At 57.1% G+C, this 24,672-nt stretch overlaps 2 protein-coding genes across 5 annotated transcripts in view; both read right to left on the bottom strand.

The window, feature by feature from the left end:
- The window catches only part of ENG (endoglin), a 31,898-nt gene extending 27,033 nt beyond the window's left edge, over positions 1–4,865 (bottom strand). Inside the window, exon 1 of one of the 2 annotated variants that reach the window (XM_057723165.1) lies at positions 4,452–4,865. In XM_057723165.1, coding sequence (XP_057579148.1) covers positions 4,452–4,842 — 391 coding nt within the window. In that variant the 5' untranslated portion in view covers positions 4,843–4,865. The remainder of the gene's footprint in view (positions 1–4,451) is intronic. The other variant, XM_057723164.1, reaches the window with a different exon arrangement.
- Positions 4,866–14,592: 9,727 nt separating this feature from the next.
- On the bottom strand, positions 14,593–23,576 carry AK1 (adenylate kinase 1). 3 transcript variants are annotated; one of them, XM_057724887.1, is made up of 8 exons: positions 23,470–23,566; positions 20,919–20,970; positions 20,368–20,406; positions 18,763–18,798; positions 18,421–18,584; positions 17,569–17,685; positions 15,078–15,269; positions 14,593–14,833 (listed from the first exon to the last, which is right to left on the bottom strand). In XM_057724887.1, the coding sequence occupies exons 3-8, from the start codon at positions 20,372–20,374 to the stop codon at positions 14,765–14,767; spliced, it is 585 nt and encodes a 194-aa protein (XP_057580870.1). In that variant the 5' UTR covers positions 20,375–20,406; positions 20,919–20,970; positions 23,470–23,566; the 3' UTR covers positions 14,593–14,764. The 3 variants fall into 3 exon arrangements, with proteins under 3 accessions (XP_057580870.1, XP_057580869.1, XP_057580872.1); XM_057724886.1 differs by lacking the exon at positions 20,919–20,970 and having other exon boundaries at positions 23,470–23,576; XM_057724889.1 differs by lacking the exons at positions 20,919–20,970; positions 23,470–23,566 and adding an exon at positions 20,602–20,617.
- Between the last annotated feature and the right edge of the window lie 1,096 nt (positions 23,577–24,672).

The raw sequence follows: 24,672 nt of genomic DNA, 5'->3' as shown, positions 1-24,672 counted from the left end.
ATCTGACAACAGAGAGTCTCATCGTCTCCCCTGAGGTGTATGGTTAGGTCCAGGGCCTGAGCCCCAGCTGCTCATTTCTGAGCTGTGTTACTCAGGGAAATTCCTTCACCTGCCAGTGCCCCAGTCTCCTCAGCTGTAAAATGGGGGTAACAGGAGTGCCTGCTACATCAGGCTTCTGTGAAGCTTAAGTCTGATTGTACACATAACCAGCCTAGAGCAGTGTCTGGCATTCACCCCCATCCCTGTCACAGGTATTGAAGTCCGCTCAGCCCTGGATGAGGCTCTTCTTCAGCTTCTGGGGCTGATGCCCCAAAGCTAGAAGGGGGGGGGGGGCGGGGGAGGGCTCCAGAGCCAGGGCAATCAGCGCTTCAAGCCTCCCATACCCACCCAGGCCACCAAAGGTGCAGGGAAAAGAAGCTGGGTTGAGAAGCAGACAGCTTGGACCTATCACTTGTCCCGAGCCTCAATTTCCTCAACGGTAATCTGGGTACAGAGACAAAGGGCTGCCTGATGCACTAGGGAGGGACACAGAAGAGGTGGTCCTTCCCTCTTACCCAGATCCCTCGTCAAGCCATCGAGCAAATAAATAGACCAGGACTGTCCTTAGAGGGCCTAGCACTAACCCATCTGTGCCCATGAGAGAGACAGAGAGAGAGAGAGATCAATTCTTTCTCTCCCTCTGATTTAGTGTCACCATCTGTCTGGTTGAAGTGAGAACCTTAATGGTCATGCCCTGACTGTCCCCAGGGACCCACTTTCTCCTGGTTCACACAGCTCCTGATTCACACAGCTCCTGATTCAACCTCCCTTTCCTCCTGGCAAGTGGGAAGTTGCCGGCAGTACAGGGGACTCTAAGTCACACCTCTACCCCATCCTCCAGCAAACGCTCATTCACACTTAGGAAACACTCTTAGATCCCAGCCACCCACCATGGGCCACGAACCCCAGCACCTCCACTTCTGGGACTCTATCCAAGTGAAATACTCCAAAATACAGGAAAAGATGCATGTACCAAAAACGTGCATGGAAGTGGTATTTATAACTGGCCCCAGAGGGGAAACCACCTAAGTATTCAACAATAAAGAATTCATTAGGCAAACGATGAGATGGCATGTTTAAGGGAGAGAATATTCTAGAACCACAGTGGGATGGTTACGGAGTCCACGTGACAATACAGAAAACTTCTGGGACATAAGAAGGGTACACAAGATTTCCAAATGTGATCCACCTGCGTTAAAAAAAAGCTTAGAAAGCTAGGCAAAAACTAGTAAGCAATCCACCAGCATGCTAACAGAGCCCATGTTAATAAAAGAGCTGGGGATGTCATTTTTTCCCCGCTTATCTGTTTTCTTTGAGGAGTGGACTGAAGTGAATATATGGTTAGATTGCTTTTTTAAAAATCTCTACAAGAACAAACATATGAACACCTTGGGAGGAAAGCGGGGGTGGGATGGATTGGGAGATAACTAATGAGAACCTGCTGTATAGCACAGGGAACTGCACTTCACTGTACAGTAGAAACTAACACAACATTGTAAAACAACTATACCCCAATAAAAAAGAAAAGAAAAGAAGAAAAGAAAAAGAATCTGAAAGAGAAAAAAAATGGCAGTGGCTTAAATGATAATACGAGGTTGAGTCAAAAAAATTATCCACACTCCGGTTATATTAAAACGTCTGTAGATTCTACAGCCAGAGTGCGAATAATTTCTGACCCACCTTTGTACAATTAAAATTTACATAATCTTTTGTATTTGGAAAATTTTATAAAATTAAAAATTCGATTAGTGTATAGCCTGCTTATAAAAATTAGTATAATTAATCTATTTCAAAAACTAGCAGCTTTTACACTAAAATAAAATGGGACTTCAGTTGCTTAGATTTAGTCTAAGCAAAACCAAACCAAAACAAAACAAAATCTCTAATATTTGTTCTTTAAAAAATTCTTGTAAAACAGCTATACTTCAATTTAAAAAAAATTCCAACATGGCAAAAATGTGTTTCGTAGAAAGTGAAAATCCTCTGGAGGAACCCAGTGCTAAAGAACAGTGACCTGGGGTTTTCTTTGTTAATATTGTGTGTTATGACTATTTTATTCTTATAGAAATGGAATCATTGCTGTTTGGGCACCTGACAGAGTGTCCCAGACACATGTCCACAGCAGCATAGATCTAGGGCCAGCTTTCTCTTGGTCATGGCCGTGTGGGGTTCCCCTGCACAGTCTCCATTTCACGGGGCCCAGGCTGGCAGACATGGAGTGGCTTCCAGTTGTCCGGTTTTTGTTACAGGTACCTTATGGACCATACATCTTTACAGAGTTGGGCAAGTAACTCCATGGGGTTGACTTCTGAAGGTGAGTCTGTTACACAAGTTATGGTTTTGAAAGAGTCTGCCAAGCTGGGTTCCCAGAAGCCTGGACCCTTTTAGGGGACCTATTTCGGTCCCATTTTGAACCCCTCCAGCTTGAATGAGGATGCCTGGGTCACTAGTACTCCCACCCGCTTCCCCTGGCGTGGAGATCTGGCTTCCACGCCCCGGCCCTGATCCCATCAGCCCTCCATGGGCCTCAGTTTCCCAGACTGTAGATGAGCTGGGCTGGCTGCTTTCCTTGAGCCCTATGATCCCTGGAGCGCCCGTACCTGCTCGCAGGGGCAGATTGGTATATTATCAGGAGTTTTTCCAACTGGCTCTTAAACACAGCCATTATTAAAAATTAAATTTTATAGGCTTACGATTAAATAAATCATATACATTTAAAAGGTAATAAATATCAATTACTCATTACTCCCTAATTAGTTTATTCCCTTTTGCATTATCTGTGTTCTTGAGGTTATCTACGTGTGTCATATCTGTGTGGTGGGAATAGTAGATAAAGGTTTACTATGGTGCAGCCGCCCCAATTCCCAGCCTGCTGCGTTGATAGCTTGAAATCAGCCTCAGCCGTGCGGGAACATTTACACCACGGATGTAGACAACCGTTACCCCCCACCCCGATGTTACTTATTTGCCAGCACATCACTGCCTTCGATCTTTCAAAACCAGGCCCTGAAGAGCCGTGAGGATCTTTCTCTGATGACCTAGAGGAGAAGACTCTTATGAAGCTAGAATGCGGGGGAGGTGGGAAAAAGGCAGGGTGGCCTGGGGGCCTATCCTGGAGCTCAGGTAGGGCTTCCCTCTGAGCCTGTGTGAACTCCGTAGGTCACAGCCTCCACTTCCCCTCCTGTAAAATGGGGCGATAAAGGCCGCCATCTTGCAGGGTGACTGGGAGCTGTATGGAGACGGGTTGCCGTGTCACCTGTGGTCGGGAGCAAGTGCTCAAAGGTGCCCCAGGCCTGGGCCAAATCCCTGCTGGGTCTCTTACTGTCTGAGATTCAGTTTCCTGTCTATCAATGAGGCAGTGGTAAGAGCTTTAGAGCTCAAGAGTTAAGGACTTTACAATGCTGCAGGTTAGGGGAAGATGGGGATGCTGCTGATCCCATTCTCCCCCCACCCCTGATCCTTTAAGGAGGTCCTGGATGTGCCGGAGGTGAAGGGGCGTCCACAGGGCTGTCCTGGGGCTTTAGGCGGATAAGGGGCAGGACACCGCGAGGCCCCCAGCAAGTTGGGAAGAGGGGCTGGGAGTCCCCGGCTCCTCACTGCCCCTCCTCTGGTCATTTCAGAAGGCAGCAGAGGCCATGACCGCCTGGAGAAGCCCCCAGACTGAGGAGCCTCGGCAGAACCCCTAGCCTGGGCCTGGGCCCCCATCCTGCACACTTCTTGGGAAACAGAGAGCTGGGGAGAGGCAGAGAGAGCACTGCGTCCGAAGGATTCTGGGAGCCACTCACAGGCCCTGGGGAAGGTGAGGGTGAAGGAATTTAAAACTAATCATAAAACAACAACAACGTAGAAACAACCAGCCTGCCTTTTTCTACCAGCACTGCCTCACCACCGACCTTCCCAACAGCCCTGAGGGGAGTTCTCTTACCATCCCCACTCGGAGGTCCGAAGGCAGTTCCCCAAGTTCACACCACAAGGAAATAATGCCATGAGATTTGAACCCAGAGCCCACGATCTATCTGTGAGGCCGCGTGCACTCCCATCCCACCCGTTTCTCAGATGAGAAACTTAAGGCCCAGAGAGGGCAGGATAGTCTCCAGGGGCTGCACAGCACTCTGAGACCTGCGCTTCCTGGGGAGAAACTGGACTTGGCTGGGAGGGCAGAAGCCAGAGCAGCCAGGGTTAAGGTAAATAACTCATCCCTCTTTGCCTGAGACTTTTAAGGCTGAGAGTTCTTTGTCCTGCCAAACAGGGATGGTCGGTCACCCTATGGCATCTGTCTTGGGCTGTTCAAACCCCCCAGGACAGCTCCACTGGGCATGAGCTCAGGACACAAGGAGGAGGCCGGGAACACTTGGGGCCTGGTCTATGCCCTGGGGGCCGAGTCTCCCCACCCGGGGTCCCTGGACACCTACTTGTGGGGCCGAGGCTGCAGACGGCCAGCAGCAGGGCAACGGCCTGGGGGAGCGTGCCACGGTCCATGCTGTCCACCTGGGGGTCTGTGCGCTGGGCCTTATCCGGTGTCCAAGGGCAGGGCTGCGGGCGGGCGCGGGGGCCGGCGTGGGCTCTCGCGGGGACCCAAGGGGAGCAGGCAGCTGGAGCGACGGCGTCCCTGCTCCAGCCTTCTGAGGGGGCGGCCGAGGTCAGGAGAAGTGGGCACAGGGATGCGGGGCCAGGCTGGGGGGTGCCGGCCGAGGGCTGAGCGGGGAGGGGTTGCGGGACTCCCGTGGACGGCAGCGGTCCCGGCCTGTGGATGCGGACGGAGGCTGGGGTCTGATCATCAGCCGTGGGGAGCTCCCGGCTCATCCAGCCTGGCCCGGGGAGGCAGGAAATGCGCTTCCTTAGAGAAGGGGCCGGGCCAGGCGGCCTGCCAGGCGGGGAGAGGAAGTGCCACGGGCTTTGTCGCTGGGTGGGGGGCCCTGGGCCGCGGGGGAGGCAGTGGGGTGGGAGGACCCAGGCTTCAGGTTCATCTCCCCACACACCCCACCCTCCCATCCCACCCTCTCCAGGGCTGGCTGGTGGGGTGCATTGGGGAGCAGATGAAAAGAATCACCCTAACAGCCCACCAAGGGGAACTTTCAGGGGCCAGGCCTGCCCAGGGGGCTTCATGTGTAACTTGGCTCCATGAACTCCCTGCTCCCATTTTGCAGATGAGGAAACAGAGAGCTGATGAGATGAGATTGTTGGCCCAAGAAGATGGTGGAGTTGGAATTTGAACAGGTCTCATTGGGCACCAAAGCTGGCTTATGTAAGTGGGACACCGGGCTGGCATTCCCTTGTTTTGTAAGCAGGGACCCTGAGGCCCAGGATAGGGGAGGAACACTCCCAAACTGGCACAGCATGGCAGCTGGGGCTGAGGTCCCAGGGCACAGAGAGGACAGAGGACATGCCCACGGCCACTTTGTGTCTGTCCCCTCCATGGTTGGAAAATCCTTCAGGGGCAAAGAACAGCCCTAAATGAAAGGGGTTGGGGGACACATTTTAATGGTGTCTCTAACGTTCAAGACCCTGCTGTGCTTCCTCTGAGCTGTGAGATCTCGAGCAAGTGCCCCACCCTCAGTCACCCTGTTGGTAAAGCGGGCGCAGCAATGCCTTCCTCGCCAGGCTGTTGTGAGGTTTCCACTGGTCAGGGCGCTGCAGCGCAGACCCCTGGGCCCGGCACTCAGGAAGTGCTCACCCATCAGTGCTCCCCGAGCCTGGGAGACAGAACTGTCCTTTGTTCGTTTTACAAACACTAAGTGCCAACTACATGCCTACCATGGGGCTGGTCACAGGTAGCACTTTAGGGTCAGGCCCAAGGGAGCTCTGAGGAGGAAGCCTGAGCTGCCTGGTGGAGGTGGCATTTAGGCCTGGCCTGTGGAAGTCTGGGAGAGATGGGGGGTGGGGGGAGAAAAAGGGGTGAGGTGGGCATGTCGGGCCGGGGACCAGCCTGAGCAAAAGCACAGAGGCAAGAAGTGGCCCGACCACCGTGGGACAAGCAGGAGTGTGGTGGGGACAGGAAGCCTGGAGGGGCAGACTCTGGCCTTACTCCGGGCGGGGGGCCTTGAAAGCTGGGACTTTCTCCTGAAGGCCATGGGGAGTCATGGAGGGTTCTGTAGCAAAAGATGATGCCGGCAGAGCAGGCTTTGAGAAGACAAATCTCGGTGTGGGCTGGCGGGCCCCACAACGGGGATGGAGCAGGGGCTTTTCTTCTTCATACTTGCCCTGGTCACAGACGGAGAAACTGAGGCCCAGGGAAGGATGAGAAGGCGGGAGCCTGGCTGCCTCCAGAGGGAGCAGAGGGCAGAGCGGGGAGTGTGTTTGTGTCTGCAGAAGCTGACCCCTGGGCGGGAAGGGCGGGTGCGGCTCCTTGGGTGGGGATTGGGGGATGCTTGCCCAGCCCTGCGTCTGTGCTGCCAATTCCTGGCCAGGCATGGGTGTGGGGTCACAGGAGACCCATCCCAGCCCAGCAGGCCAGGAAAGCTGTGACAGAGCGGAGGGGGCCACCCCGAGAGTGGCAGTTCCTCTGCCTTTTCCTGCTGCCGCAGAGATGGGGAGGTGGGCACCACGAGACAAAGCGAGGCTTCAGTGGGGGAAAGTTGGGTGGCTGTGAAGTTCCCCCCAACCAGAGTCTCTGCCCCAGGGACAGTTAGTTAATCCAGTTCCCCAGGGCTGAACTCTCCCTCTGCCCCAGGCTCCACCCTAGGCGTTCACTTTATCAGCAATGAATCCTCACAGCCACCCCTCAGTCCCATTTGACAAAGGAGGAACCCAAGGCTCTCTGAGGTTGGGGACACCCCCCCCAACTAGAGACCCCAGGACTGCCTGGCTCCAAGCTTGGCTCCTCCCCTTCTGCTCCCATCTGAGCTGAATCTGGAGGACAGATGTCGCTGGGTGAGGGGGACTGTTGCCGGGAATACGGGTCGGGGCATCTGAGGCTGTAACATGGACCCCATAGGAGGCTCTTGTCAAACTTCCCTCCCTCTCACTCTCATGCCATACAATCTATCCCCTCCCACTTTGTAAACAAGACCCGCTGGGTTTCTCTAGAAAGCAGGAGAGGCTGCAGGTGGACACAGGAAGAACTGGCAGCAAACTTCCAGGGAGAGAAAAACCTACAGGCAGCACCGGAGGGCCTGCAGCCCTGACTCCAGGGACCTGGTGGAGGAAGGAAGAGATTGGGACCCCCAGGGGTGAGAGGAGGTCACCTCGAAGCTCCCGCAGCATCCTGGGAGCTTCCCCCCCGCCCCAGCTTGTGTGAGTTGTGCTGTATAGGTCTCTCCACTCGACTAGAAGCCCCTCGAGGGCAGGGACTTTGATGCCTCTGCATCGCTGTGTCCCCAGCACAGAGCCAGGACCCTTTGGCCCTTGAAAGCGTAAGTGCCCTCAAAGGTAAGGCAGGGGCGGGGGCCATGGAGGCATAGGGAAACTGAGGCACAGAGAGGTCAGCCTCGCTTGTGTTCCCCAGTGGAAGAGGCCAGTCCCTGGACTGGGCTGTCTGTCCCCAGGAAGCTTCACGGTCACACGGTCTCGCAGGCGGGGACGGACCTTGGGTTAGTGGTTTCCTGTGTGCCACCCAGATGCACGCACCATCTCAACACATCTACCTCCTCCCACCCCCCTCACCCCTGCGCAGTTTAGAGACAGGAAGGAGGCAGAGGGTTCATTCCTCCGGCACCTTCCCTGCAGGGTCACTGCAAATTGGTGGCCTCCCTGCACTGAAGGCCACAGCTCTGACCTGGGCCCCTCCACACAACCCTTCAGGCCGAGGCGGTCACGGCCCACAGCCACTGCCAGCCCCGGGCTTCTGCACCGTCCCTCGTGGTTTCCCTACACCCTGCCCACACCTGTGTCAACAGACCCTTCATTAAACTCTCCTCAAATTATCCCGCTGGGTGTGCCATCTGTTTCCTGCCGGGGCTCTGACGGATACAGACGTTTTCAGGTGCCGCCTAGCCACACGCCAAAGAGACATGTGGCCAATAGCCAGGCGCCTGAGCCTGGCCCCCGCCGCGGGCAGGTGCACAAATTCTGCTCCTTCCTCCCCTTGGCTGGCCGGGAAGGCCGGGCTGCAGGAAGGGATGGAGCACGTCTGCCCTGGCTGCTGGCCGCCAGAGGAATTTTAGACGGCCCCCAGGGACCCCTCCCGCCAGGCGGTGGTCCGTCTCCAGCACCGGCCTGGAGCCAGGGGCTGTCCAAAAGAGCAGGGCCAGACCCGCACGGGCAAGGGAGAACGTGGGTGCAGAGGAAAGAGGGCACTGGCCTGGGAGTCAGGGTATCCAGGCTCTGCCCTTGTGGCTTCAGGCAAGACTTTAACATATTCTGGGTCTCAGTTTCTTCCTCTGCGCAATGGGAGAGCAGCCTGAGGGCCTGGAGGAGCTCAAAGCCCAGGAGAATAATCAGAATCGCTCCACCACTCACACACTTGCCCTGTGCCAAGTGCCACCTCACAGCCACTTTAACGGGCTGAGACCGTCATGCCCCCGTGTTACAATGGAGGAAACCGAAGTGCAGGTGTGCAGGACGACAGGGCTGAGGAGAAGCAGAGGATAAATTCAAATCTGGGCCTGTCTTTTCCTTCCTTGGCTTCCAGAACATTCCGTCCTGGGTTTCCTCCCACCTCCCTGGTCGCCTTATCTGCCTCCTGGCCGGTTCCTCCCCATCCTCCCATGCCTGGACCCTGGGCCTCTTCCCTTCTCCGTTTACGCTCACTCCCAAGTCAGGTTTTCTCGAATCTCTGTGACTGTGACGTCATGTCCCAGCACAAACCCTGGGACTCAGGCTCAGATAAACATTTTGTGAACTTACATATAGGTATCTATACCCTTATGATATGCATCTACTCTGTTCCATTTTCTTTCACATGCTGATCACTAGCCGCCCTATTGATTTCATTGCCCACTCATGCGTCCTGGCCACAGAATATAAGGCCCGCGATGCTTGCTACTCTAAGTATAGTCTTTTGTTTTTTTGTCTGGCCGAGCTGCGCGGCATGCGGGATCTTAGTTCCCTGACCAGGCATCAAATCCGTGCCCCATGCAGTGGAAGCGGGGAATCTTGACCACTGGCCCGCCAGGAATCTAAGTATCTCCTGGCAGTTTCTCTCAGGCCCTGCCCCAGACCTGCTGAATCAGAACCTGCCTTTCAACAGTATCTCCAGGGCATTCATGTGCACATTAAAGTTTGAGAAGGACTGTCCTGGGTGCCCTCATCCAGACAAATAGCTTTAAATACCACCCGTAACTGGCAGCTCCCAGCTTTGCATCTCTAGCCAGACTCTCCCCCAGGCTCCAGGCTCAGACTTCACACATCCAAAACTGGGCTCTATTCGTCCCCTGCCGACTGTTCCTGCCTCCATCTCCCCATCTCAGACCATGACAGCTCCCTCCTCTCATTGCTCAAGACTTAACAGTGACCTTGACTCTTTCTGTTATGCATCTTAACCAACCTGTAAGCAAATCCTGTTGGCTCCTCCCCCAAACTCCCATTATTTGTGGAGTTCCTACCACCCCACAGCTACTGCCCTGGTCACCTCTTGGAATATAGCAGTCACCTCCTCACTGGGCTCCCTTGCTTCCACCCTTGCTCCCAGCCCATTCTGCACACTGTAAAGGGATTCTGTTAAAACCAAGTCAAGGGACTTCCCTGGTGGCGCAGTGGTTAAGAGTCCACCTGCCAATGCAGGGAACACGAGTTTGATCCCTGGTCCGGGAAGATCCCACATGCCGCGGAGGAACTAACCCCATGCACCACAACTACTGAGCCCACCCACCACAACTACTGAAGCCCACGTACCTAGAGCCTGTCCTCCACAACAAGAGAAGCCACTGCAGTGAGAAGCCCATGCACCGCAATGAAGAGTAGCCCCGCTCGCCACAACTAGAGAAAACCTGCGCGGCAACAAGACTCAATGCAGCCAAGAAAACCGAAAACAACAACAAAAAACCAAGTCAAGTTCCATCCCTCCTCTGCTCAGCGCCCTCTGCAGGCAATCATCTCACTCAGCACAAAAGGCAGAGCCCCTCAAATGGCCCTGAGGATCCCCAGTCCCCTCCCTCACCTCTGCTCTTCCCCCACTCTCTCAGTCCTCTCCAGCTGGCCTCCTTGCTGTTTCCTGAACGTACCAAACCCAGGCTCACCGCAGGGCCTTTGCACCTGCTGTTCCCTCTCCCTGAAACACTGTCCCTCTAGATAACCACAGGGCTTGCTTGCTCCTCATACATTAAGTTGCAGATCAAATGTCACATGGGCAGTGAGGGCTTCCCAGTGCATTGTAAATAGCCCTCCTCCCACACCAGCAATTGGCCCCCAGGCACATATCCCCATCTGACATACTGTATATTGTTTATTTTGTCTGTCTCCCTCTTTAGAACAGAACTTCCAGGAGGGCAAGGGCCTTGCTTTGTTTGCTGCTGAACCCTCATTGCTTAGAATAGTGCCTGGCCCATGACAGGCATTCAGTAAGTGGTCATGCAGTAAATGAATGGACTTAGCCACTGGGCTACACAGCCTGAGGTCTCATAGGTCGTGGTTCTGAGTCTCCAGGGTGTGGGTGTTGGGGGCATTCTGAGCCTAGGGACGGGATCTCTGAGGAGGGCGAATGACTCCCTAAGGATACAGTGAGGTGACCAGGGTCAGTGGTCCTGCCAGACTCTATTCTAGAAGAGGGGAATCCCTCAAATTCTCCCTCTCTTTCCCCAAAGAAAGGTCCTGGTACCTGCCACCTCCTGGGTGATGCTGACCTTCATGATAAAACTTGACGATGCCCAAGGTCTACAGAACCCACGAAGACCACCTAGGAGGCAGAAGGATTCCACTGGGCCAGGATTCTAGAACCTCTGAGTTGTAGGGTCTCTGAGTTCATAGAAAGGGAAACTGAGGCCCAAGAAGGGGAGAGACTCTTCAGTACTCCATGAACCACAGAGGGCAACAGAGGCAGGAGACCCTGCACCAGAGCCCCAGGATGGGGGCAGAAGAAGGAGAGGCAGGCGAGGGTCTAGCCCTGTGCCCTTGCCTCGCTGTGTGACCTGGGGCAAGCCACACAGCCTCTCTGGGTCTGCTTGCCAGAGAGGAAACCCTGTGCTTGCCTGCTACGCATGACCAGTTGGGCTCTGAACCCCCCTCCAAAGCCCCCCCACCCCCCTGGAGCCGCCAGGCCTTCCTGTTTACTCGAGGCCCCTCTCACGGCTGGGAGGCGACAGCCTTGGCCTCCTCTGCTCCCCGCTTCCTTCCTCTCCCACTTCAGCGCCTCCGGCCAAGCCCTCAGGGCCCCCGAGGCCAAGACTTAGGGGCGCAGTGCACAGCAGGCATCTGAGGACACCTCCCTACCTGGGAGCACACCCTGTCTAAGACCCTGAGGTTACAGAGGCGCTGCACCAGTCCTCTGGGTGGTTAGAATGTTCCGGCACATTGGGACAAGCTTGGAGTGTCCCCAGAGACCTAAAAAGTGTGACAGCTTCTAGTGTCTCGGATCCAGTGCCGCACCACCCTCTCAGCTCACCACTAGGGGATAAGCACACGCTGACCCTGGAGATGCCCCCTCCTCCCACGCCCTCCCTGGGCTCCCGCCTCCACAGAGCAGCTCCTCTCTGAATTCCCCAAAGTGCGGGCTGTGGCCCAGCACCTGGGGCCTCCCGCCCAAACCAGACTTGCTGAAACAGAATTGGATTTTTAATAAGACCCCAGGGAAACATGTGTGCAGATTAAAGCTGGAAGCACTGCAGATCTGACCATCCTGCCCAGTTTAAAAACCCTTCCTGAGCCTCCCCTATTAGGTATTCCTGCCCCAAAGGCTTCATCCGAATCTGCAAAGCCTCTACAACTAACTTCCAGCTTACAAGAAATTCAGGGAACGGGGGTGAGCTGATTAAACCCCGCCACGAGGAAGCAACAGATGAATCTGGAAGGAGGAATTTTCAGCAGGACAACTGGTCCCTTCACAGGCCAGTGTCAGAGTGGGAAGGACATTCTCAGTTAAAAGAGGTTTAATGGACATCACAACCAAATGCAGCGTCTGATTCTGGAGTGCACCCTGGTTTGACCAAAGACACATTTGGGGGACAATTGGGGAAAATTGCATGTAGTCTGATTATCATCTATCACAATGTTACTGTTGACTTAGTGTTCTTGGAGCTCTGAGCTGTGGTTATATAGGAAAATGTCCTCATTTATTGGAGTCATACTGAAGTCAGAATTTAGGGGTGAACTTTTTTCATGTTTGTGATTTACTTTAAAATACTTTGACAAAAGTAAAACAACAATGAAGAATGGAAAATGTTACCAGTTACTAAATGTCGGTGATGGGTATATATGACTGTTCATTATATCACTTCCTCCAATTTTCACCTTGTTTGAAATTTTTCATTAAAAAACAAAGCTCTGGGGACTTTCCTGGTGGCCCTCCCAATGTAGGGCCCTGGGTTTGATCCCTGGTCAGGGAACTAGATCCCACATACATGCCGCAACTAAGAGTTCACATGCCACAACTAAGGAGCCCATGAGTCTCAACTAAGGAGCCCACCTGCCGCAACTAAGACCCGGCGCAACCAAATAAATTAAATAAATATTAAAAATACAAACGAACAAAAAGCAAAGCTCTTTCTGAGCTTCCCTTTGCTCTTAGGGGAAAGACTTGATACTTAGGTGGGCATTCAGTTCCCTGAGAGCCTGGCTCCCCACCACCCACCAGGCTTGTTTTCTTGCTACTGCCCCACCTCCACTGCACTCCTGTCCCTCTAAGGCCTCAGCCCTCCCCACATTCAACTGGTCCTCTCTACTTCCGAGGCTCCGCAGAGCTGTTCCCTCTGCCCTTCCAGGCCCTCTGTCTCATGGGGAGGCAAACTCCTAGGTACCCTCAAGGCCCTACTCCAGAGCTCCAGCTCAAGGCAACTCCCACCATCAGGGGCTCCTCTGAACTCTGTGCACTGAGCTGCCCAGAGCTGGTCTGGGTTGTGTAGGTGGGATGGAATTTGATGAATACAGTTGCCCTGGTTCCGGGAGCCACAGCACAGTGGGCTTTGTTTGTTTTTTTGTTTGTTTTAGTGAATAAAGTGATTCCACGGTGAGTAGTTTGGGTCAGCTTAGGTTTTCACAAACTGAAGACACGCCTGAATTAATGAAGTTGTAATTTTTTAAAAAAATGAAGATAATGAGGGCGATTTTCTCAGGTGGATTTCTCTTAGCTTTTCATCATTGTGGGCATGTTTTTCCACTCACCCTCACGCTGATCATGACGACATCGACAGAGGAGGTGTCTGTGTGAGTGTGTGCATGTGTGTGCATGTTTTAGCCCAGTTTGACAGATGCGACATGCAGATCCCGAGGTGGGAGGTCACAGAGTGAGTTGGGGCTTCCCCGCGCACCCCAGTTGGCATGGGGCACAGAAAGACCAGCTGCAGAGGTCTTCAGCCTGCACCCCACTCAGGGCCGCATGATGCCTGCCTTCTAGAACCTAACTCCCTTGTACTATCATTTATTGATTTCACGTTCTTCTTTCAATAGACTCACCTTTTATAACTTAAATATGTTTATTTTAAAGGAAAGTTTAAATAGCTACTGTAAATGGAAAACCAGCCACACGTGCCCAAAGTAGAAGGGCACACACCATGGCCACCAGCCCCACACAGGATTCGTTCCAGCCGGGGGTGCCCCGCTGAAGGCTCTCCTGGCTTTAGAGGGAGCCGGCTGGGCTGGGGACAGCTGTTAGGGACACGTGAGCACCAGTGGAGACTTTCTCCGTGATGAGGTCAAAGAGTGAACGAGGACAGAAGAGGGAAGATGGTGCTCCCCGGGGGATTCTGGGGCATTCCCCAAAGCACCCCGGCCCTGCCCCTCCCCGAGGCTGCTCTGGTCTCCGGTCCCACAGGCCATGGTAACTGACCACCCACACCCCTTGCTCAGTGTGTTCTCGTCCTAACTTTGGGGAAGGGGGAGGGGGCGCTGAGCTTAATTCAGATTTGGAAATGGGCTCAGGAAAGGCAGGTTGTGACCTGTCCAGGGCCACATGGTGGGACACCCTTCTGGTCTCACCTTGTCAGGGAGGCACCCCCGACCATGACCCCCCCACTCAATCCCAGTGCCCCTTCAAGACCCTCAGAGCTTCTTGCACCAAGGAGGCCAGTTCACTGCCCACCCAGTCGGCTGACGTTTGCTGCCCCTGCCGTCCAGGAAGCCTCCCCCGCCGCCATGACCACGCTGCCTGCTCCGGCCCAGTGCCCAGCGGGACTTCGGGACAGAAAACATGCTCAGAGAGCTGAGGGGCTCAGGGCCAAGGCCACACGGCAAGAATGCAGAGGAACCCAGGCCAGGGCCCACCTCTGCCTGACCACGAGTCCCCGAGAGCAAGGGCCACGCCTCAGTCACCCAGCGTCCCCGGGCCTGGCACAGCCCAGGCCCAGCACGCCGCGTGTGAGGACGGGCCCTGGGTCTTCCGCTGGAGCTAAGAGAGGGGCACTGACTGAGGTGGGCTGAGGGGCCCGAGGAGGAATGGGAGGGGGAGGGGCCAGAGACACGAGGCTGGGGCGGCCACGCCACGTGAATCATCCCTGATGGAAGCAAAGAAAAAGGAATAAAACTGGATGTCCTTGGAAATTCCTTTAGTGCTCGGCTGTCCATGAAAACAGGATAAAGTGGCTTCCTCTGCCTGTGCTCCAGCCGGGCAGGGTGGAGGCGTTGAGCTCAGGCGGGGAAGGCCTTGAGTCAGGACGAGGGTGGGGTGGGGCTCTGAGCTGGGGAAGGGGCTCCAGATTTGCTACTTGAGGGCGTCCAGGTGGGTGCAGACCTGGGAGAAGACACTGTCCACGGTGCCTTCCGCATTGACCTGTGGGGAGATGGGCCGTGAGGGCAGGATGCCGGGGAGGGCTGGGTGGGCCCCACTGAGGCAGAGGGCGGACCTTCCCTGGAGGCCAGACCAGGCTCCCCAGGCCCAGCCACAGTGGACAGCAGCCCCTCATCCAACCAGTGGGGAAACCAAGGCCCAGACAGGAGGGCTGGCCCAAGGTCACAGCAATTTGAGGCCAAGCCAGGTAAAGATCCAGGTTTCCCAGGGCGCCCACGGACCGCACCTTGCGAACGATGCCGCGTTTCTCGTAGAAGGCGATGACGGGCTCCGTGGCCTTGTAGTAGGTCTCCAGACGCTTCTTGATGGTCTCTTCGTTGTCGTCCACACGACCGCTGGTCTCTCCGCGCTTCAGGAGCCGCTTGGTCATGGTCTCGGGGCCTGCGTCCACATACAGCAGCAGCGTAGGATGTGCGATCTGTGGGCGGAGCACTATTTACACGGGCCCATTCCTGCCCCTTGGGGCCATCTCTTCCCCAGCTTCCCACATCTGAGGCTCCACCTGAGACCCACTCAGACCTTCAAATCCTTTCCCCAAGGCAGCCTGAGGGACCTTCCTAAAACCAACCTGCCCTGCCCCTCCCAGCTCAAACCTCTTCCATGGCTCCCCAGCGCCCCCAGGAGAAAGTCCTAACTCCCTACCTGACCTACCCTTCCCACCCGCGTCTCGTGCTTCTCACTCCTTGGCTCTCCTGGCTTCGGCCACACGGACTGTCTGAGGTCTGGGCTCTCCTCCACCCCCTCACTTGCCTGGCCTCTACTCATGCTGGGAACCTCGGCCAGGAGCCCTTTCCCTCAGTACCAAGTGCTCGCCTGCAGATTTGAGCTAAAATCTCATTCCTCTAGGGCAGTCTTGGCCGATGCCACCCCACCACCATCCCAGCTCTCTGGGACGTGCTCTGCCCATCCCCTTTACGTCTGCCTCCAGCTTCTGTCTCAGGAGGGCCTCTGGTTATTTACTTAATGTCCCTCTCCCAGCCAGTCCCAGAGCCCCTGAGGGCAGGTAGACGCATTTTACACCTGCAGGGCTGGATATGAACTTGAAAAAGGAATAGGGGCTGAGTGAAGGGGCGAGGGACTGCTGAGCTCTGGGGGTTCTAAACAATGTCATTGTCGTTGGAATAAGCGTTCATCTGCAGGGAGGATTTGGAAGGGCCAGAAGACCGACCAGTCCCCGTCCGGTGAGACCCAGGCGCCCCCTGGTGTCCAGAGCCAAGAAGTCCAGGTGCCCAGACCCCCTGAGGCCACAGCAGAGCTGGGCCCTGTGCCAAGCCCAGCGCCCACTGTAGGGCCCACAACGGCCTCAGGAGGGATGGGGACTTTCATTAACCACATTTCTAGATGTGACCCTGAGGGCCCGAGGTGACGTCACACAGCTGGCACATCAGGACATGCCTCAGGGCTGCCTGGCATTTGACCTCAATGGCCATGGCCTCCTAGCCCAAAGGAAGCCCAGCCAATCCCCATTTCACAGATTGGAAAACTGAGGCCCAGACCAGGATAGACACTTTCTTGAGGTCTTGCAGCCACTTAGAGGTCATGAAATACAGTATCCTCCCTCTGGATGAGGCTCAAAGCTGTGGAAGCCCAAAGATGGCCCAGCCTCACAGAGACAGGGAATGGGGATGGAGGTCCGGCCTGCCCCAGCCCCCTAAGATGCCCGATCCTCCCCGCAGGCATTTCCGCTGCTGAGAAGCCCTCCCCGAGTCCCCAGAGGTCAGCAGACCGCTCCCTCCCCCTAGGCACTGCAGCTCCATCTGTTTCCCCCGTGTGGCCTGTGACAGCAGAGGCGTTGGGGGGGGTGTGTGCGCGTGTGCGTGTGCCCATCTGTGTGTGTGCAACTCTGTGGGTCCCTGTGTCTGGATGTACTGCATCCATGCACACGTGCTGCATGAGTGTGCATGTGTGTGTACTACATGCCTGTGTACATGTGTGCATATGCCCCTAGCCTTGTGCATCTGTAAGTGTCCCTCTGTACCTGTGTGCACATGTACGTGTGCTTGCATGCCTGTGGGCCCATGTGCCTGGACATGTGTGTGTTTGGGTGAGGTGCTCCCACCCTGTGGAAGGTCTTCCGGGGGGGCACCCGTGCCAGGCAGCCCAGAGCCCTCAATCCTCAAGGCTCACTCTTTCCAGCCAGACTCCCTGTGGCGCCTGGGAGGAGACCAGACTCCCCTGTGTGGCACTCGAGGCCTCAGCCCAGCCTGAACCTCCCTCTCCCACATCACTCCCGGTTGCCCTGCCCCACAGATTCTGTTCTCCCCACACCAGCCTGACCCTTCCAGCACTGCCCGTGCTGTTCCCTGCCCTTCTGATCATGTGTCTATGGGGTGCCAAGCCCCATTTTTGAAGGATACATTCTCTCCAATGCCTGCTGCCCCTCAAAGCAGCTGCAAGCTGTCTGTCCCCATTTTGCAGTTGGGGACACAGAGGTTCAGAGAGGCAGACTGACTGGCCCAAGGCCTCAAGCAGCTGAGCTGGAACCTACGGCCAGATCTGTGAACTCCCCAGCCTGGTGCCTCCTCTCCTTCTATTCATTTCCTCCTAGACTTCTAGAAAGACTTTCAGAAAGACTTCCAGAAAGTCACCCCTGGCCTCCCTCCTTGCCCACCCTCCCACCCCCCACAATCCGTCTCTCTTTCCCTCTGCTCAAAACCACCCGTCACAGCCGCCTCTGCCTGCCTGTCCCCGTCACAGCTCCGCCAGGTCGTGCTTACCCTCCGCTCAAACTCTTCCCCCTGCTTCACCTCCCGGGGGTAGCCGTCGATCAAGAAGCCTTTGGAAGTATCTACCTTGGCCACCATGGCGTCTCGGAGCATGTCCAACACTGTGTCCTGAGGGCGCAGCAAAAGAAGGGGGGGCATGAGCCCCTCTCCTCCACCCCGTCCCCAGGCCTCTGCACACGTTGCCCCACAGCCGGAAACACCCTCTGCCCTAACACAGATTTCCCGCGCAAGCCTCCGTCTCCAGGAAGCCTTCTGTGAGCAGTGAAGACTTGATTGATGGATTGAATCATTCGTTCGTTTGTTCACTCATTCATTTCTTCATTCACACAGTAATACGACTGAGCCCCTCCTCCCAGCCTCCTGTCTGGGCCCTGAGCACACAGCTGTGAACACAGCAGATCTTCCCTGCCCTCAGCAAACTCACAGTCAGCTGAGGGGACAGATAATTGATTTACGGTTGATTTATAGTTTTCAAGCATGACATGGGTCATACAGGCAAAGAAGAGGGTGCTACTGGAGTATAAAGTTGGGGTGGTCTTAGTCCAAATCTGAGGAGTCAGCAAGGTCTGAAAGACGAGGAGGAAGGAACATTCCAGCCAGGAAGGTGTGTGATCGGTGAGAGGGAACAGAAAGGCCAGGGTGGTGGGAGGCTGGTGAGGTCGGCAGGACAGGTCCTGGAGGCTCTTGGGAGCTTCCAGAAGGAATTGTCTGCCTAAGGGGACCCTCAGGAGGGTTCAGAGCCAGGGAAGTTCACGACCAGCCTTGCCAGTGTGTCATGGGCTTTGCTGGCTGGTGTCCACGCAGGGCCACCATCACCCCCCAACCCCCTGGGGGCCCACTCACCAGTGGCACCAGCTGCCCCTTCTCCATGATTTCCGACAGCATCTTGCCCCTGGCCGAGCCTGAGCTGACCTCAGCCCGCAGGAGGTCCCCGGTGGAGAGGTGGGTGTAGCCGTACTTCTGGACAATCTTCTCACACTGGGTGCCCTTCCCCGAACCAGGCCCGCCTGCAAGCACCCACCCATTCAGAAGCCCCGAGAACGGGACCCCTGCAGGGACAGGGTCTGCCCGGGTCACCCAGTGAAGCAGGGGCAGAGCCCAGGGTGCAGCCCCAGGCCCAGCCTCGCACCAGGGCCTGCGAAGCCCCGCCCTCCCTGCTGCCTCTCCCGCCTGCCTTGGACTCACCCACCACAAAGACGATCTTGGTCTTCCTCAGCTTCTCTGCGAGGGAGAAAAGGGGAGCAGAGCTCAGTGAGTCACTGGATACAGAGCCAGAAGCACCTCTGGGGTCCCAGGCCTGCGCTGGGCCCCAGGCAGAGGGACAGACACAGCTCACGTTCCCATCAGAGGGACAGATGCGTCAGCCCCGAGCGAACGGTAATGGGGCGAGGAAAACTTAGAGACGGGGACACGTCAGGGAGACGAGGGTGTCCAGGCAGAGAGACCCGCGGGCACAGAGGCTTGGAGGCTACGGGCTCAGCACAGGCTGTGAGAGTGACCCTCAGGCGCTCGGACGCCAACCCTCACAGCCCCTCCCCGTGGGCAGCGGGACGGAGCCGCCAGTCACCTTTGGCGCTCGAGTCTTCCACGCTGCAGGGGTCTGGCGCTGAGCAGCAGGTCCCCATGGTCCTGTCCTGTCGTGTCCCCTACCCTTCCCCTCCCAGGCCCGGGGCCTGCCCATCGCCTGCCTTCCCTGGGCGGCACCAGTGTAGAGCTGGCAACCACAACATATGTTGCCCTGGAGATGGTTGCCGGGGAAGAGGGCTGTGGTGGGCATGTGGAACCCTTGCTCAGAGAGGGAGGGAGCTTACGTTTCAAGCTCTACCTCAGAACTCAGCAAGACCGTAGCCCCACCGGATAGAGGGAAACCGAGGCCTGGAGGCAGGGGAGGCGCCTGCTCCAGAGATGCCAAAGCTGGGACTACGGCCGTGGCCTCTTCCCAGCTGCCCGGCCTTCCCCACTTCTCAGGGAAGCAGGAGCTCGCTGTGCACCCTTAGGAGAGACGTCTCTGCCCCAATGGGGACATGAGCTCGGCAGCTCCCGAGGGCCCTCCCGGCCACGGGGCTGGACGTCTAGAGGAGCTGCCGAAGAACGACGTCTGGGGGTTCCCATTGTCTGCTGCCGAGTGGCGGGAAGAAGCCTGGGTGTGGGGGGAGGCCACAGCCCAGGCGCAGCTGATGTTCAGAGGCCCGGGGGTGGAAGGATGGCTGCCGGCCTCAGGCCGCAGCAGCCAGGCTCGCTGGGCTCCTTTAAGAGCCACCCAGGCCGAGGCCCAGCGCCAGAGATGGGACGGGTGGTGCTGCCAGAAGGCGGGCCAGCCAGGCTCTCTGCCCACGTGTCCCTCCAGGTCCCAGCCTGTAGGAGCCAGGAGGGCCCAGACATCCTCAAGACCTGCCCCCGCTGGTGCGGGAGAGGGGCAGGGACATGTCCTTGTTTGCCTTGGCATTTGCACTCTTGGGGCCTCTCCACAGGGCAGGCCTTCCCTCACCAGCGCCGCCCCCCTCTCCAGCAAGAGCCAGAGATTCAGCTCTATAAATACCAGTGTAGGAGTGAGCTGTGGGCCCTTAGGAGCCTCAAGGAGGCCTCATCCCTTCTAAAATGAATCCTGGAGCTGGTACATCCCGCGAGAGGCCGCAGGAAGATGCTGGAGGCCCCCAGACAGGCCCCTTCTCGTAGCCCCAGGGCCATCTGCAAACCCTCCTCAAATGTCTCCCCAAAGCACACCCCCTACACAGATGGGCACACTGAGGTGCAGGCTGTGAGCAGGAAAGGAGAGAGGAGCCCCCGTACCTTCCATCCTGCCGAGGTCTGGGGAGCCGAGTCAGCACTCTGCAAGACAAGGGCACAGGTGGGGCGTGTGAGGGGGGTTCTTGCCCTTCCCGCCTCTGCTCCCACCCAGCCACAGGGTGTGGCCACGCCTAACCGTCCTGTGAGGGTGGAGGGGCCGCTGGGGGCAGGGAAGGCCCAGAAAGCTGGGAGACCTTAGCTAAGTCACCTCTCCTCTGGGTGCTTCCGCTGCCTCACCTGTCGCAGAGGGGCAGCGGCCCCTCCCGTCCACCTCTTCCCTTCGGAGCCGGACAGTGGGAGCAGTACCGAGGGGTGTGAACAGCTGCACCAGCAACTGCTGAGCTGCTCCCCTTGCAAGTCCCTGAAAACAGGTCCTCGGTCCTGCATCTGCCTGACACCTTGACAACGTTCCCCAGGGCTGGGAGGAAAGCCCGGGAGGCGGGAAGGTAGGAGGGGAACTGCACGTGTCCTCATCTGGGACGGGGTTTGGACCAGGATGCTCAAAATGACACAGAGGCCCCGGTGGGTGGGGAGAAAGCTGCGGGGTTACTCACGTGGCCACAGTCTGTACGGTTCTCAACTGAGGGGGTCCCCAGGCTGTCGCCCCTGCACAGATCCAACCACATGGCCCAATGTGGCCCCAGCCCCCTCCCCACCTGAGGACCTTGCTCTGCTGCCCCTACCTTCCCCTCTGTGTATAAATCAACCTCAATGCCTCCTGGGACACCCCCTACTCTGCTTTCACAGCCCCAGGGGTCTGCCTCCACCTCCCCTTCCCATCAGTCTCTTCAGAGTTACCGCAACACATCTTTGGCCCCCACTTCTTTACTCCCCACCCACTAGCCCTCCCCAAGGCCACCAGCAACGATCACAGACACTCTGGCCTTGACCTTTGACCCTCAACCCTTGGCCAGCATTCCTCCTGCCTAGGACCCCCCACCCGGGGCCGCTACTCCACCCTCACTTTTGGCATCAGGTTCCTAGGACCTCCATCCCTGCCCGGCCAGCCCAGGCCTCTCTCTCCAGCCCCAAACATCTACACCCCCCAGACAGGCCCAGAGAACCCACAGACCCCCAGCCTCTAAACAGCCCCTCTCATGCCCCCAGCATTGCGACCTGTCACCCAGCCAGAGGCCCCAGTCAGTGTGAACACCCTTCTCCCCGCCCACCTCCACCCCACGCAGGCATGTCCCAGCCCTCTCACTCCCAACCTTCCCTCCAGTCTGTGTCCTCACCGCCACTTCCTTGTTCCAAGCAGGGGAACTGACCACTGCATCAGCCTCCCGTGGGCCTACTCACCTCCATACCCCACCAGCCATCTGTAGGATTTCTCTGACAAGCATCAAACCACATCTTTACCTGCTGAAAACCCTTCCATGTATGGCCCCCTCTGTCCCCAAAATGAACCCTGATGGAGCTGACCGGGCCCAGCAATCTGGCCCCCAGCACCCTCCGCAGCCTCACCAGGTGCTGCTTGAACTACTTGGAGCTTTCTCACCCATCACGACAGTGTCCCACCTCCAGATCCGAGCTAATGTTGCACCCAACACCTGGATGCCCTTTCCCCCAAGGTGCTATTGTTTAGGACTCAGTTCAGGTGCCAGCTCCTTCAGGAAGCCTTCCTGGACTCTGCCCTCCACTCCCACAATGGCAGCTGACCGTCTCCCAGCATCGCACACACCACGCTGTACTGGGCCTCTCTGTTGTACTGCAGGCCTGTGTTCCACCACACTGGGCCTGGCCCTGGCTGAGCATAGGGCTGGGGGCTTCACACCACCCTCACAGTCATCCTGGGAGGGAAGTGAGGCTTGGAGAGCAGGAGAGACTTGCTCCAGGGCCTGGCTGGGGTCACACTTGGGGCTGTGTTTTCTGCTGCCCTGGGCCTGGCACCCACTAGGTCTTTTAGCAGCTTTGCTGACTGTCCCGCCACTCGTGGGGCATGAGTTATAGCTTCTCTCCTGCTGAGTGTGCTTAAGGAAGGGTAAGAGCTGCCAATGCCCCTCCGCAGCTGGTGGGGGAGGGAGAGGGTCCCCAGGCCAGGGACAGCCTGCAGTGACACCCTGAGGAGTGGCCTCGACCCCACCCTGCCCACCCCCTCCTGGTAACCTAAGCCCCTCTGTCCTGCTGGCACCTGCCACTTCTTGGTCCAAAATAACTCGGGTTGTGAGGAGTCCTCATAGAGGCCAGGGGTCCGGGACAGAGTTGGGTTACGGGCTCAGCACCCAGGCCTTATAAGGCCCCCAAATCAGGGCCACAGCAACTCCTAACATGACTGGGTGGTCTGCTGAGGGGCCTGGGGAGCTGAGGCCCAATGGGACAGCAACTTCACCTCAATCACAAGGCAAGGCCAGGGCGAGAGCCCGGTCTCCCAGCCCCTGACTCAGAGCAGCCTTCCCAGTGGTTGGCAACTGGCTAAGACTCAAATCCTAACTGTCCCTCAGCTGTGTGACCTTGGGCAGCTGGCATCCCCTCTCTGGGCTTGTACCCCCAGGCCCAGTCCTGCTACTGCTGAAGAGTCCCAGGCAGGTAGCTGAGCAGCACTCAGGAACGGCCCCATGGGCTGGCCCAGGGCTCCCACAGAGCCCCTGCCCTTTCAGGAGGCTGAGGCAGGGGGCCAAACATCCAGGGGGGCTTCCCGTCCCCCCAGCACTTAAAATGACATGACAGGATAGCTCCTCCCATCACCTAGGCTGCCCCTGCTTGGGTCCTCAGGGCAGGGAGTCCAGCCACAGCTCCCCCTCCCTAGTCCCCAGCTGGGACGTGCCAAGGGCAGAGACCTGGAGCCCCAGGAGTGCAGGCGGGACAAAGGGGCGACTGTCTCGGAGGCTGGGAGGGAGAGCAACACACACACACACACACACACACACACACCCATCCACAAGGGCACACACAGTGTGGCACAAATACCCAGAGCAGAGCCTGGGAAATACAGGCAAGTAGATGCATTTAGATCACAGCCATGGATACAAACACACAGCCACACACGCCCCGAGGATACCCTGACACACACAAACACGCGCCCCCCCAGGTGCGTGTGGCTTCCCCGCTCCCCGCAGGGGTGTCCCCCCCGCCGGTGCACAGGCACACACACGGGCACACACTGACCTGGGGGAGGGGTGCGGGTGGGCGCCGGGGCCAGTGCGTGCCCTGCCTGTCCTCGCCGGCCGCCCGCAAAGGCGACTATTTATAAGGCTGTCAGCAGCGCGCGGCATGCCGGGAGCCAGCGCTCCGTGATGGCAGGGAGGGAGGGAGGGAGGGACGGAGGGAGGGAAAGCCGACCGGGAAGGGAGGGGGCACTGGACCTGAGCGGAGCCCTGATGGGAAGCCAGGCGGGTGCCGCCGCCGCCACCGCCGTGCACCTCCAGGTGGCTGTGCCTGCACACGCAGAAGGTACTTGACAGCTTCCCGAGGGTTTTTCACTCCTGCGTTACCTCCACTGTGCCTGCATCACTCCAGGGGGACGGGACCAGGCTTCCTGTATGACAGCTGGGGAAACTGATGCCCAGAGAGGAGAGGCTCTTTGCACAAAATCCCACAGCAAATTGGTGGCAGGGAGAGACCAGAACCAGGGATGGAGGGGACCGAGGCATGGATTCTGGGGGCTTTGCTGACCAGACCAGTCCCCCCGACCCTCCTCGGATCCTGCCCAGAGGCCCCTGGGCCAAGAGCCACCTGGAATTCCTCCTCCTCTTCTGTTGGAAGGGGCCCCAGGAGCTCCTCTGGGACTGTAACTCCCCAGGACTCCAGAGACCACCCACAAACCCATCTCCCAGCTGGTGGTTGTGTAGATTATAAAACAAAAAAACCCAGCCCCGCTCCCATGCAGCTGGCAGGCAGCTCCCAGTGAGGCCAGCGTGAGGATGTGGGACATTCAGGATGCTCGGGCACCCCGATGGGGGATTGACAATCCTGATCAAAAGAACAGCTCCCATTAGTGAGACTCACTGGGCATGAGGTGCCGGGCAGAGCACTGGACTCAGACCATGCCTGTCACTCCTTAAACACAGAGAAGGAAAGTAAGGGTCACAGCTGTAAAAGAGCTTGCTTGGGGCTCCCAGGTAGAGAGTGATGTGTTTACCCAGCATTTTGCATGACACCGGGACATAGCAATAGGTGCCCAATGATGTAACAGACCAGAGATGAGAGCCTAGGACCATGCAGCTTCAGAACTCATGCACTTGACCATTAGACTGCATCATGACCTTGAAGACAGCGGCCCCAGATGGTGGAGTGGGTTGAATTTGGAATTTGTCTTTTTTAAAAAATATTTATTTATTTATTTATTTATTTGGCTGCACTGGATCTCAG

The sequence above is a fragment of the Hippopotamus amphibius genome, chromosome 2 (genome assembly GCF_030028045.1).
Source record: "Hippopotamus amphibius kiboko isolate mHipAmp2 chromosome 2, mHipAmp2.hap2, whole genome shotgun sequence".
Taxonomy (NCBI): domain Eukaryota; kingdom Metazoa; phylum Chordata; class Mammalia; order Artiodactyla; family Hippopotamidae; genus Hippopotamus; species Hippopotamus amphibius.
The sequence above is the reverse complement of the archived record's forward strand: the minus strand, read 5'-3'. Positions and strand labels throughout refer to the sequence as shown.